The 14,909-nt window shown below is 39.9% G+C and overlaps 1 protein-coding gene across 19 annotated transcripts in view; it reads right to left on the reverse strand.

Moving 5' to 3' along the window:
• MITF (melanocyte inducing transcription factor) overlaps nt 1-14,909 on the reverse strand; it is a 235,441-nt gene that overhangs the window by 32,489 nt on the left and 188,043 nt on the right. For 13 of the 19 annotated variants that reach the window (XM_061396403.1, XM_061396404.1, XM_061396402.1 and 10 more), the window contains 2 exons: nt 1,960-2,187; nt 825-908 (listed from right to left, as the gene is read on the reverse strand). In XM_061396403.1, coding sequence (XP_061252387.1) covers nt 825-908; nt 1,960-2,187 — 312 coding nt within the window. Of the gene's footprint in view, nt 1-824; nt 909-1,959; nt 2,188-3,243; nt 3,506-14,909 lie in introns of those variants that run through there. The other 6 variants (XM_061396415.1, XM_061396414.1, XM_061396416.1 and 3 more) reach the window with 4 other exon arrangements.

A 14,909-nucleotide genomic window follows, 5' to 3' on the forward strand; every position in this document is an offset into this window, starting at 1 on the left:
GTCAGTTTTGAGTAACTGCCAGTACTGTTTCCTTTCCCGGTATACCAATTGTATGTCCTGTTTAACAGATGACTTTCGAAGTGAATTGGTAAACTGGAAAATGGGCCAGAAGACTTACGAGCAACCTTTCTTTGTAAATGTTTAATCTTTTTTTTTTTTTTCAGGGAAAGGAAATTACTGGCTTTGGTGTGAGAGAATTTTTTAAATAATTTGTTCTCTTATGAAAAGAGTCATATATGTTGATAAAAAGCAAAAAAAAATTTTTTTTCTTCCTCTTATATATCCATGCACTCATTTAAAATATACAAATATAATTAATAAATGGATGTAACATAATTTATATATCCATTAAACAGGATGTCACAGAAGAAATTTTCATTGCTTGGGAAAAGATTCATGAATTATCATTAAATGAATAAATAAAGTTTCCAAAAATATTTTCCATGAGATTTCATTTTATAAAACTATATAGATCTCACACATACACACATCTTGGTTTTACAGATATTCTGTCCAAGTTGCTAACCCATAAATTTGTATAACATACTTTGATAATGGTATCTAAATGAAGTACAGCAGTTTACATCTTATTTATTAAAATTTATGTATTTTAGCACAGTTTAACACCTTATAGCAACTCAGGGAAAAATGCATTTTAGTATCATTTTCCTAGTAGTTTTTAAATCATGAGACATAATGATTTAAAAAAAAAATCAGTGGGGGTGGGGGCAAAAATCCAAAGTCATTAGGAAGGTGTGATTAGCCACAAATATAGATCCTCATTACAAAGTGTTATATCCTTGGGCTGCCGAGTCATTCAGTACCTGCATGCACGATGCTCGTGAATGTGTGTTCATACTTGGGCATTCGCTCTCCGCCCTGTTTTGCTCTTCAAACTTATAAAATCCCTGCAAAAACACAAGCAAAATCAGCCCATGACTTGGATTTGCAAATGACTGTTCAGTGACATTTTCACATGAGGTTGATGGTGTAGCAACAAGATGAACTAAGCTCTCCAGTAAAGTGGAATGTGACCAAGAAATGAAATAATGAAGGAAGAACTTCCATCAAATCAGTCTGACAGATGACAAGCATGGACAGAGAAAAATAAGATGGTTGGTTTGGGCAAAAGGGAGAAGACTTAGTCCCTCTAGAAATTAAAATCAACCAAACTTCAGAAGGGTTACCTCTGAAATCACGTGAACATTTCAGAGGACAATCAAACTCCATTAAAATGATGCTCATCATCTCATAATTTGGAAATAACAGGCATTAAATCACAACTTGCCTTTTAGGTATGCTTCAAATTTTGGTGCCACAATTAGCTTTGAGGTATATTTGAGTCTTGTCTCCAACCCAGCCTTTATAAAAAGCAGCTTTCACCAGCAGCAGCAATTTATTAAGGAAACCGAATTCACCCAGCAAGGAAATCTTTGCTTTTCTGTTAGATTCTCATGTACTATATATTCTTTCAATCCAGCCATGCACACCCTGTGCTTTTTTTGTTTTTCCTTTCCAGCTCAGGAAGAAATAAAAATAATATTCCAGACATTCACAGCAAGCGGAACTTCTAAACTGCCTGTCCGACACCTTTTCTATTTTTACTATCCCTTTTCCACCTTCCCTTCTCTCCCTGCATTTTCAATGCTTTGTAAATGGAAAGGCATGGAAGAGAACACTCAGCTAACAAGCGGAAACGGGATAGGAGAAAAAGGGTCCTCGCCTCCGGGTTCTGCTCCAAGGGGGCCAAGTCCCCTGCCTGGAGCCATAACCCAATAACCCAGTGACAGTGACGGGGACAAGAGGCTAGAGGATGACAGCTAGCATGGGGAGTCTGGGACAAAGGCCGGTGAAGGTGGCCACGCGGACAGACTAGAGTCCACAATCAAGTGCAGGAGGGAGATCCAACAGACAGTCATTCAGTGTAAGAGAAAGGAGAGGGGAGGAGACATGAATTACCTCTTTTTCACAGTTGGAGTTAAGTGTAAGCATAGCCATGGGGCTGTTGGGTGCGCTGCTCCCCGGCACTGGTGGCATGACATGGTCGCCAGGCTGGTTTGGACATGGCAAGCTCAGGACTTGGTTGGCATGTTTATTTGCTAAAGTGGTAGAAAGGTACTGCTTTACCTGCTGCCTTTGGGCTTGCTGTATGTGGTACTTGGTGGGGTTTTCGAGGTGGGTCTGCACCTGAACATAGCCATGGAGGGAAGAGAAGAAAGTGCCGTTATTGGTGAGTTTTGGACGGCTCTTCTTTTCAGGCACAAGCATGAGACAGGCCAGTCCGTTAACAGAATAGATTATTAAGCCCCTGTTAGGTACCAGGCACTGTGCTAATGGATTTTGCTATTACTGAAGTTTAAAGGCTAACTCTTCGGATTTGGGTTAATACTCTGCCTGGTTTCATTTCCCTGCTAATTAACAGTCCATCTCTTTAAAACCTTGTGCCCTTCTTCTCATGCATAATAGCCAAAAATCTGCAACCATCTGTAGGGTAAACATTTTCTAACACATATCTGAAAGAGTTTATTAAGATCAAAACAATAATCTAGAAGAAGGTGTATAACTTATTTCAGTTTTCTTTGGCAAATATAATAGCTTTCTGTTTTGTTTAAAAAAAAAAAAAACACCTCCTTTAGAAACAACTATAAAATGGTTGTAGAACATAAACAGAAACATTCTGATGATTAAATCCACCAGTTGCAGATTAATTCTTCCCACTTTCATTGGGACATGAGTATTCAACATTTTAATTAAGATCTTAAACTCAACATAAAAAGCAGTTCCACATGAAGTAGTTTCTTTCAAACACAAAAAACACTTCCAAAGATGTGTTTGTTTGTTTTTTCTTTTTGGATATGTTTTTAAAGGCATGTATATTAAGCCACCAGTATATTTTCACCTTGTTTCTCATAAGACATTAATAGAGAATACGAAGCTTTTAAACAAAATCAATGATACTCAATATAGTCACTTTTTCCTTGAGAAACACAATTTATTCTTATGAGCTAAGAATAGGAGTCATGGGGAGAATACAGCCATGTACAAGAGGGAAAAAAATCCTACTAATATTTACTCTGTTCAAAACTACATTGGATTACTGCTTATGGCATCAAATAATAAACAACATTAAATAGGAAGACACGTACCAACTGAAAACTGTGTGTCTACTACAATAACACGAAAAGGTGAAACACTCAATTTATGAATTACATTTCAGAGACTGAATATAAGAATAAAGCTCACCTGATAGTGATTATATTCTAGCATTTCCAGCATAACCACGTTTTAGGTGGCCCCAATCCAACAAGAAACAGTAGGCTATTCGTTCCCTCTACTTTCTGTAACTCCAATTCGTAGACTGGCATAGAGAAAGCACTATAAACAAGGTGTCCCGAGACACCACCGGAAACTTCATCACAGCAGCCCTGCTTATAATAACCTAAGCTAATTAGTTATGCATGTAAAAAAAAAAAGTTCACACAAAGGGCTTTTTTTTTTTTTTGGAAGCCCTACAAGTTTGCTCTTAAATATTGATATCAACCGCCCCCCATCCCACCCAGCTTGACGTCATGCCTTTTTTTCATAAATATAAAAGAACCTTTTTTAAGGGATGAGCTATCAAAGTCAAACTCGCTGTCAGATCAAGGCCAATTCACTATTCATCTTTAGTTCCAGTAGTATTAATAGACAATGCTATTTCTCTTTCAGCAATAGGTTAAGAGCTAGATGCCCTCTTTGGAGAACACTGCCTAAAAGCTACACATGAGACTTTTCTAATGGATGAGTAACTTGGCCCCTTCCAAACACAGAAAGAGTGTCCTTTAGTATGTGGGAGTCCCTGATGAACTTTCGAGTTCAGCAGTCTCATCTTGCATCCAGGTCTCAAGGTGCATCTTATTCTTAGCTGGATAGATAAATAAATTTCCTCCTGACCTTGCATCAGGAAAAGGGGGAGCTATTCGAAATAGAAAAGGAAAAATACATATATCCACAGAGGCACTTTCGAATACATATTTACGTGGAAATTAAGAAATACACATCTCCCCAATTTAGTCCTCAAATTAGGAAGCATAACAATTTTCACTGAAAATCTTTTAATGTAATTCTTGGTGCTAGAGAAGAATACATTTATCATATACACAACTGGTGTATTTGTATATTTGCTCATTTATTCATTCCATTATTTAATGGTATTATGTGCTAAATGCCGTTCCAGGCAAAGAATGCACATTGTGAGCAAGTAGATACAATTGTCAGCTTTATGACACTGAGAGTCTGGGGTGAAGCAAAGGAAGGAAAACACAAACAGATATATATTTAAAATTATGATAATGGCTGATAGGCACTGCTGAAATGGTGAGATATTTTAAGTACAAGAATTTGAAATTTAATAATTTTGTCCAAATGCCCAGGCTAATGAAGTCCTTTAGTTGACAATCTCAAATTCTTTCAAATGACTGATCTAACGTGCACAGAAACATTTTAAGTTTCATAAAGGGTCCAGACATGATAATGATGAGGACAATAGACATTACTAAAATAAACATCAAATGAGGGCAATGGGTGTAATGTGCTTATTTCACTATTACACTTAAAAAAGAAAGGGCTGCACATTTAAAAATAAATGTTAATTCACTGGCAGATCCTTATTCTTTAAATGAATCAGAATTTCAGGCTTTAGTAAGGAAAAAAGCAACTTCTTGTCTGTTCAGCACTGTCAGTGAGGTCTTTACTACAACCAGATTGGGATGCTCAGAGTGGGATGTATTGTTTCCCTTTTACTGTCAATATATTTTTAAGTAAGTTAAGAACGGACTGGCTATAAACATTATGGAGAAGACAGAACATCCCCAGACATCACCAATCCAACACCTAAAATAGGTAACATAAAGGAGGTCATGATCTATGGGGTGGTGAGGTCTGTGGCAAACTAGAGTGCACGTGCTTCATGTAAAAAAAAAAAAAAGACAAAAAAACAGCTGACATAATCTGTAATTGACTGCAGCCCTGTGGCAATACCATTCCAGTCGAGTTGGGTTTTTTTTTTTTTTCGATTTTTCAGTTTAGCCTGCAACCTGAACTTGTTTTTTCAATGAAAACTCCCAGATTACAAAAATGACACCTAATTGTTTGATTTTTCATACTGTACAAGACAAATCAAACACACTTGTTGGTTGGACTCAACAGAAATGTGGTCTCTGCTCTACACCGTCCAGAAGGAGAATCTTTCTTTCTATATTCTGGGGCCCAGCAGGAGCACCGAGGTTCTTAGAAGTTAGTTCTTCTTCTGAAACATTAGTGTCAAATATAGGCCATTCCATTCCTGGTGCTTCTCTGAGAGGCGCATTGTGCCTGGTGGCACAGTCAGCAGAAGAATTAAGTAGTATAAACCTGCGATCACATTCAGATCTCGCAACTTACTACTTATGTGACCTTTGGCACGATATGAACCTTTCCAGGCCTTAGTCACTTCATATGCTCAATGAGGGTGATAACAGAACCTGCCTGCTAGCGGTGTTTTTGGCATTAAATGAAACCACAATTCTACTAGGCTTAGCAATCCATCTCAAACAACCGTTTTCAAATTTTCTTTTTTGCCTTAGGACCCTTTTAAACTCTTAAATTTCTTGTGTTTATGTGGGTTTTATCTGTATTTATCATCTTAAGAATTAAAACTGAGAAAATTTTAAAACCCAAGATAACTCACTAGCATATAGTCTGCTGGGCATGAGAACAAAGACATTGTAACACATTATGTAGCCTCTGTAAAACTCTTCTGTATAGAGTTATCCTTGGAATCCACAGGGATGGGTTTTAGGACCTCTGCAGATGGCAAAATCCAAGGATGCTCAAGTCTCTAATATAAAATGGCACTGTACTCTCTTTGAGAGATGAACATTTATAAAAAGGAAAATAACAGTTTGTTATTATTATAAAAGTATGTGTGACCTGGTGGAATGGCAGGAGTCCTGGAGCCCCCCAGGGCTCTGGGATGACACTTTGAGGAGCTCTCATCTACCTGTAGCATTGTATCCAGCCCATCCTGGTCATGCTGTTGCCCACTGTGTTGGTGGTGCACAACAAAGTCACTGTGCGTTTTGCTTGCCTCACACTCAAAACACTAATAACCCTAATTTCTCATAGCATTGCTTTTGTTGTTGTTCAATCGCCAAGTCACGTCCAACTCTTTGTGACCCCAACGACTGCAGCACACCAGGCCTCCCTGTCCCTCACTATCTCTCATAGTTTTCCCAAGTTCATGTCCATTGAATTGGTGATGATACCCAACCATCTTATCCTCTACCGCCCTCTTCTCCTTTTGCCTTCCATCTTTCCCAGCATCAGGGTCTTTTCCAATGAGTCGGCTATTCGCACCAGATACCCAAAGTATTGGAGTTTCAACTTCCACAACATTATTATGAGGCTCTATACTATAGTCTTTTGACGGCTTTATTTGGCCACACTGCACAGCATGTGGGATCTTAGTTCCCTGCCCAGGGATCAAACCCTCGCCCCCTACTAGAAGCGTAGAGTCTTAACCACTGGACCATCAGGGAAGTCTCTCCTTTCTCTATAGTAAAAGCCATATAAATGTAACATTCTGTCTTCAACTGTCCTAAACCATAGATTTTTAGTTAGTGATTTCCCTCTCATTCATTTTAAAACTGCCAATGAAAACACATGTGGCATTAAACATCGGTATGATTTCCTGGTAATTTTTGTAGGTTTTTGTCCTTCAAACCAACTGTATTACGGAATTCAGATGCCAAAAATTGGGTATTGTTGAGCAGTTGAGGTGCAGACACAAAATAAAGCTGGAATACTTCTCACTCTATCAAAACACCATATTTTATTGACATAACTTATATTTCACAGAAGTAAGTATGTTAGCTATCTGGGTCAAGGGCAAAAATCCAATGACTTTGAAACTTTTCTTTCCTGTTATTACTACTGTCTTTTTCCCTTTTTCCTTCCTTCATTCAGATCCTGAACTGATAGCAAACGAATGGGAATGAATCACTTTCTAGCTGTCACAGTTTAGTTTCCCCACTTCCCAGGTGACACTGACAGGCTGTTTCCCATCGGTTTCATTCTAAAGAGACCCTGGAGCACATCAGTGTAAGATGGTGCCTGCAGATACCATCAAATTGGCTGACAAAAGAATTCACCGGAGCAAAGAAAAATCCCCATCTGATTGATATCCACTGCACTTCGATTACCTCTACTATTTGTAGATCAGAATAAAAACAAAATTGAGTGAATATTCCCATAATTCTTTTACTTTATAATGGACTTTACTTTTTGAACAAGTCATCAAAGCTTTCAGATTTCTCACTTTGTGTTTAGAGAGAGAATGTGTTCTTTTGTTCAGTAAGTAAAAGAAATATTAAAATGGATTCAATCAGATGCTATCCACTACCACCCCCAAGGGCTTCCTTGGGAGCTCAGCTGGTAAAGAATCTGCCTGCAACGCAGGAAACCCCGGTTCCATTCCTAGGTTGGGAAGATCCCCTGAAGAAGTGATAGGCTACCCATTCCAGTATTCTTGGGCTTCCCTGGCGGCTCAGACAGTAAAGAAGCCATCTGCAATGAGGGAGACCTGGGTTATACGCCTGGATTGGGAAGATGCCCTGGAGGAGGGCATGGCAACCCACTCTAGTATTCTTGCCCTGAGAATTCCCATGAACAGAGGAGCCTGGCAGGCTACAGTCTATGGAGTCGCGAAGAGTTGGATATGACTGAGTGACTAAGCACACACAGCACAGCACCCCCCAAACCACTATGCTCTTCATACTATTTTTAAAGGACAATGTACAGAGATGGTCACTAATGTAATCATATCCCTTAGAACATGATGAAACAGAGCACATTCTGAAACAGCTAGCATTCTGAAATGACTCACCCGAAGTCTTGCCCTAGGTCATGTATGAGAGGTGACAAGATTCTTTTCAGTCCCACAATTATAATATTAACATGAATGAAAACAACGGCCCAGAACGCAAGTTCTCATTCAGCAATGTTTTCACTGCAACCTGGACAACCTTCTCCTTAATAAAAAAGAAAGACAACAAGGATACAAATCCTGACCTAAGAGAGAAAACCCAAAACCATATGCAGACAAATGCAAATTTAGAAGAGGATATGGAGAAAAGGAACTCTCCTACACTGTTGGTGGAAATGTAAATTGGTATACACACTACAAACAACAGCATGGAGGTTTCTCCAACAACAACAAAAACCCTAACAACAGAGTGGTAATAAGATCCAGCAAAATTACTCCTGGGCATATATCCAGGAAAAATGGAAACTCTAATTTTAAAAGATACATGCACCCCAAGGTTCATAGTAGAACTATTTACAATAGTCAAGACATGGAAGCAACCTAAATGTCCATCAACAGATGAAGAGATAAAGATGTTGTATATATACACAATGGACTATTACTCAGGCATTCAGTTCAGTTCAGTTCAGTTGTTCAGTCATGTCTGACTCTTTGTGACCCCATGAATTGCAGCACTCCGGGCCTCCCTGTCCATCTCCAACTCCCGGAGTTTACCCAAACTCATGTCCATTGACTTGGTGATGCCATCCAACCATCTCATCCTCTGTCATCCCTTTCTCCTCCTGCCTTCAATCCCTGCATCAGGGTCTTTTCAAATGAGTCTGTTCTTTGCATCAGGTGGCCAAAGTATTGGAGTTTCAGCTTCAATATCAGTCCTTCCAATGAACACCCAGGACTGATCTCCTGTAGAATGGACTGGTTGGATCTCCTTGCAGTCCAACGGACTCTCAAGAGTCTTCTCCAACACCACACTTCAAAAGCATCAATTCTTCGGCACTCAGCTTTCCTTATAGTCCAACTCTCACATCCATACATGACTACTGGAAAAACCACAGCCTTGACTAGATGGGACCTTTGTTGGCAAAGTAATGTCTCTGCTTTTCAATATGCTGTCTAGGTTGGTCATAACTTTCCTTCCAAGCAGTAATCATCTTTTAATTTCATGGTTGCAGTCACCATCTACAGTGGTTTGGAGCCCCACAAAATAAAGTCTGCCACTGTTTCCACTGTTTCCCCATCTATTTGCCATGAAGTGATGGGACCGGATGCCATGATCTTAGTTTTTTGAATGTTGAATTTTAAGCCAACTTTTTCACTCTCCTCTTTCACTTTCATCAAGAAGCTCTTTAGTTCTTCTTCAATTTCTGCCATAAGGGTGGTGTCATCTGCATATCTGAGGTTATTGATATTTCTCCCAGCAATCTTGATTCTAGCTTGTGCTTCATCCAGCCCAACATTTTTCATGATGTACTCTACATATAAGCTAAATAAGCAGGGTGACAATATACAGCCTTGACACACTCCTTTTCCTATTTGGAACCAGTTTGTTGTTCCATGTCCAGTTCTAACTGTTGCTTCCTGACCTGCATACAAATTTCTCAAGAGGCAGGTCAGGTGGTTTGGTATTCCCATCTCTTTCAAAATTTTCCACAGTTTATTGTGATCCCACACAGTCAAAGGTTTTGGCATAGTCAATAAAGCAGAAATAGATGTTTTTCTGGAACTCTCTTGCTTTTTCAATGATCCAGCGGATGTTGGCAATTTGATCTCTGGTTCTTCTGCCTTTTCTAAAACCAGCTTGAACATCTGGAAGTTCATGGTTCATGTATTGCTGAAGCCTGGCTTGGAGAATTTTGAGCATTACTTTACTAGCATGTGAGATGAGTGCAATTGTGCGATAGTTTGAACATTCCTTGGCATTGCCCTTCTTTGTGACTGGAATGAAAACTGACCTTTTCCAGTCCTGTGGCCACTGCTGAGTTTTCCAAATTTGCTGGCATACTGAGTGCAGCACTCTCACAGCATCATCTTTTAGGATTTGGAATAGTTCAACTGGAATTCCATCACCTCCACTAGCTTTGTTCATAGTGATGCTTCTAAGGCCCACTTAACTTCACATTCCAGGATGTTTAGCTCTAGGTGAGTGATCACACCATCACGATTATCTGGGTCATGAAGGTCTTTTTGTACAGTTCCTCTGTGTATTCTTGCCACCTCTTCTTAATACCTTCTGCTTCTGTTAGGTCCATACCATTTCTATCCTTTATTGAGCCCATCTTTGCATGAAATGTTCCCTTAGATTCTCTAATTTTCTTGAAGAGATCTCTAGTCTTTCCCATTCTATTTTTTCCTCTATTTCTTTGCACTGATCACTGAGCCACTCAGGCATTACAAAGAATAATATAATGCCACAGCCAGCAATATGGATGGACCTAGAGTTTATCATACTAAGTAAGTTGAGAAAGACAAACACCATATAGTATCAGTTACACGTGCTAAGCCACTTCAGTCATGCCTGACTCTGTGTGACCCCATGGACTATAGCCTGCTAGGCTCCTCTGTCCACAGGATTCTCCAGGCAAGAACACTGGAGTAGGTTGCCACTTCCTCCTCCAGGGGATCTTCCCAAACCAGGGACTGAACCCACGTCTCTTACATTTCTTGCATTGGCAGGTGGGCTCTTTACCACTAGCACCACCTGGGAAGCTGTTATCACTTATATAAGGAATCTAAAAAAAAAAAGATACAAATGAGCATATTTAAAGACAGAAAACAGATTCTGAGACATGGGAAACAAACCTATGGTTTTCCAAAAAGAAAAGCAAGGGTTGGGGGGCATAAATCAAGAGTTTGGGATTAACAGAAACACACAACTATACATGAAACAGATAAACAACAAAGTCTGATTGGATAGCACAGGGAACTATATTCAATATCTTGTAATAACCTATAATGGAACAGAATTTGAAAGAGAATATACACATATATTGGAGAAGGCAATGGCACCCCACTCCAGTACTCTTTGCCTGGAAAATCCCATGGACAGAGGAGCCTGGTGGGCTGCTGTCTATGGGGTCACACAGAGTTGGACACGACTGAAGTGACTTAACAGCAGCAGCATACACATATATTCTTTTTCAGATTTTTCTTTCTTGTACAGCTGAAACTAATACAGCACTGTAAATCAACTATGCTTCAATTTTTTAAAAATCATATGCAAAAAAAAAAAAAAAAAGATCAGTACTTAAATAAGTGACTACAGTTGATATAGCCAGGTCTTCTTCCCTATCACAGAGATCTGCCCACCAGCCCAATTAGGCCTGCTCTCTGCTTTTGCATGGCCTAAACACTAAGAATAGATTTTTACAGTTTTAACTGGCTGAAAATCATGAAAAGAAGAATGATATTTCATGATACATGAGAATTTTATGAAATCCAAATTTCAATGTCCATAAATAAAGTTTGCTTGGCACACAGCCCCGTCCATTCGTTGACATGTTGTCCATGGCTGCTCCCACACTATAGCAGCGGAGCCCACGTGGCTCCTAGCCTAAAATATCTACTATCTGGGTTTTTAGAGAAAATGTCAATCCTTGCTCTGTAAGAAAGTTTTACCAATCTAGAATTCAGTTTTCCTACTATGTTGAAGCTTCAGCAAGATTTGAAGAATGAGGTGATTTTTTTTTTCAAAAGAGAAATACAATATGTATAAATAATTTTATAGTTGTTTTTCCAAATAACTGGACAAATGAACAGAGGATATGCTTAATTATCCCTATTTTAAAGGCTGTAAAACAAAAACAAACTCTAAAAGGAAAAGTGAAAAGGCTCACCAGGGTTAGAAAACAAACTCAGAGCCCTGCCTCCTGTGTCCAGTAACAAATGATGGAACCCCTTCACTGCTGATCAATTTCCATCAAGGATTTGAACTGAGTAAAGAGACAAAGATAAACCTACATCCAGAAGTGTACTCCCATATCTTATGCATGCAAAAATATGCATGAATTTATATTGTATTGTTTTTGATCTGCACAGTTTAACACCACTTCCTGTCTTACTACTCTGTTGCTGCTGCTGCTAAGTCGCTTCAGTTGTGTCCAACTCTGTGCGACCCCACAGACGGCAGCTCACCAGGCTCTCTGAATTCAGACGGATGTGTAGTAAATGTGCACATGAGGAACGGCGAGCAAATCTATTTTTCTAAAACTGTGATGTTGTAATAGAATAAAGTGGACTGCCCTATTAAAAGTTCCTAGCAAGCTTCTTATCCTAAACCAATGACCTATAAAATAAAGGACTTACTCTAAACTGCAAAGTGGGCATGCTTGGTATTTAGGAAAAACAATATTCAGCAGTCTTAAAAAAAATAATAAAAAGGAAGTATTACTGTAAGAAAACTCATAGTATATATATTATTTTTTCTCTCTCAGACTAAAATAAACCCAAGGTCTGAGTATTAAAAGAACATCAAGTGTTTATCTCAGCCAAATAGAAATATGAGAGATTAAAGGGTGGCAGCCATCTGCCTGCAGAGTATGAATAATCCCAGGTTAAAAACACCACTTACAGAATCAAATTTCTATAAGAGAAGCAGCAAGACCCAATAAACTTAATCCATTACTCACTTTAAAGAAAAACCATGCATTTACATTCTGAGGACCATATAAATCACGATGCACAGTTATATCATATTAAATATAGCAGGATTTTTTTTTAAAACACAGAAAACAGAATTAGCATTAATTCAATCAAAACTGTATATCATGTACCTGATGCTGTGCATTTTATATTCACTCCTGCTGCTGCTGCTGCTGCTAAGTTGCTTCAGTTAGGTCTGACTCTGTGCGACCCCAGAGACGGCAGCCCACCAGGCTCCCCCGTCCCTGGGATTCTCCAGGCAAGAACACTGGAGCGGGTTGCCATTTTCTTCTCCAATGCAGCAAAGTAAAAAGTGAAAGTGGAGTCGGACCAGCGACCCCATGGACTGCAGCCTACCAGGCTCCTCCGTCCATGGGATTTTCCAGGCAAGAGTACTGGAGTGGGGTGCCATTGCCTTCTCCAATATTCACTCCTAGCTCAGGTCAATTTAAAATAAAGCTCAGAAATCACTTGGATAGCTTATAAAGTATTCTTGAAAGCTTCTTCTCACAATTTTTTAAAATCATATGATGACAACTGATTACATACAGAAGGAACTATAGACTCTTCAGATTTTCATAGGTTTAACCTCTTATATTGAATTGCTGCTATTCAGAGTATACCCAACTGTCCTCTTCCAAACACAAAAATAGGGTTGAGTGCAAGTCTTCATGTCTAAATAAATCATTTAGGATCTTGTTAAGTGCTGTGTGATTCTGTAGGTCTGGGGTAGGGCCCAGGATCCTGCATTTCTAATAAGCTCCCAGGGGAAGTCTACCCTGCTGGTCAATAAATCACACCACCCTCTGAGTGCAAGGCTTTAACACATTTTTACCTCAACTTCTGCTCCCATCAAAAGAGTTATATCTTCACCATTCACTCACCAAATACTATCTACCAGCCAGATACCAGGCAACTGTCTTCGTTAGACACAGGCTGTTCAGGGGCAAGCCTCACCCAGAAGGTGACATGTAAGTATAGGTCTATAGCTGGGGAAAGAGAATCAGCTAGGAGATGGGTGGAAAGAGCAATCCAGCAAAGTACAAAAGTCCTCGGTGTGAACAAGCCTCTCCTGTTCAGGGAAGAGTAAGGAGGCTCTTCACACACACTCTCCTTGGCTGCTTCTTGACAGGGTTTGACACTTGCCTGGGTTTTCTCCTGCCCTGCCTCTTTCATCATTTCTTCCCAGTGGCCTTTGCTAGTTTTCTCCTCTTCTCTCCTTCTTAAATGTCAGAGCACCCTAGGGTTCAGAGCTTGACTTCCTCTCTCTGCAAGCACAGCCCTGATGAAGATCCAGGCTCCTGGATTTAAACACCTGGTTCAGATGTCCTGAACTCCACAGTCACCTCCACCAGCCTACTCCATTGGGAGGACTGAAGACATCCTCCCCTCCTGCCACACTCTTCTCCATCTTAGTAGATGGCAATTGCATTCTTCCATTACGTTGAAATGTATGAAATTAAATTAAATAACCTTCATCTGGTTCAACCTAGTTGCTCATTTCCAAAACTGTGGTCAACTTCATCATCTTCAATTCATTTCTTTCCTTCACACCCTACATCCAATCCATCAAGAGGCACTGGTTTTCTTTTTAGGATATATCCCAAATGTAACTAATTTTCATCATCTCTACTGTTACCACTTTAACAAAGGCAGTTCAGTTCAGTTCAGTCGCTCAGTCGCGTCCGACTCTCTGTGACCCCATGAATCGCTGCACGCCAGGCCTCCCTGTCCATCACCAACTCCCGGAGTTCACTCAGACTCACGTCCATTGAGTCAGTGATGCCATCCAGCCATCTCATCCTCTGTCATCCCCTTCGCCTCCTGCCCCCAATCCCTCCCAGCATCAGAGTCTTTCCCAGTGAGTCAACTCTTCGCATGAGGTGGCCAAAGTACTGGAGTTTCAGCTTTAGCATCATTCCTTCCAAAGAAATCCCAGGGCTGATCTCCTTCAGAATGGACTGGTTGGATCTCCTTGCAGTCCAAGGGACTCTCAAGAGTCTTCTCCAGCACCACAGTTCAAAAGCATCAATTCTTCGGCACTCAGCCTTCTTCACAGTCCAACTCTCACATCCATACGTGACCACAGGAAAAACCATAGCCTTGACCAGATAGACCTTTGTTGGCAAAGTAATGTCTCTGCTTTTCAATATGCTATCTAGGTTGGTCATAACTTTCCTTCCAAGGAGTAAGCGTCTTTTAATTTCATGGCTGCAGTCACCATCTGCAGTGATTTTGGAGCCCCCAAAAATCAAGTCTGACACTGTTTCCACTGTTTCCCCATCTATTTCCCATGAAGTGATGGGACCGGATGCCATGATCTTCATTTTCTGAATGTTGAGTTTTAAGCCAACTTTTCACTCTCCTCTTTCACCTTTAACAAGGTAAAACACCCTAAAATTGATGTTTTAACAAGCTCTCATCACTT

Source organism: Bos javanicus, chromosome 22 (genome assembly GCF_032452875.1).
Source record: "Bos javanicus breed banteng chromosome 22, ARS-OSU_banteng_1.0, whole genome shotgun sequence".
NCBI classification, from domain to species: domain Eukaryota; kingdom Metazoa; phylum Chordata; class Mammalia; order Artiodactyla; family Bovidae; genus Bos; species Bos javanicus.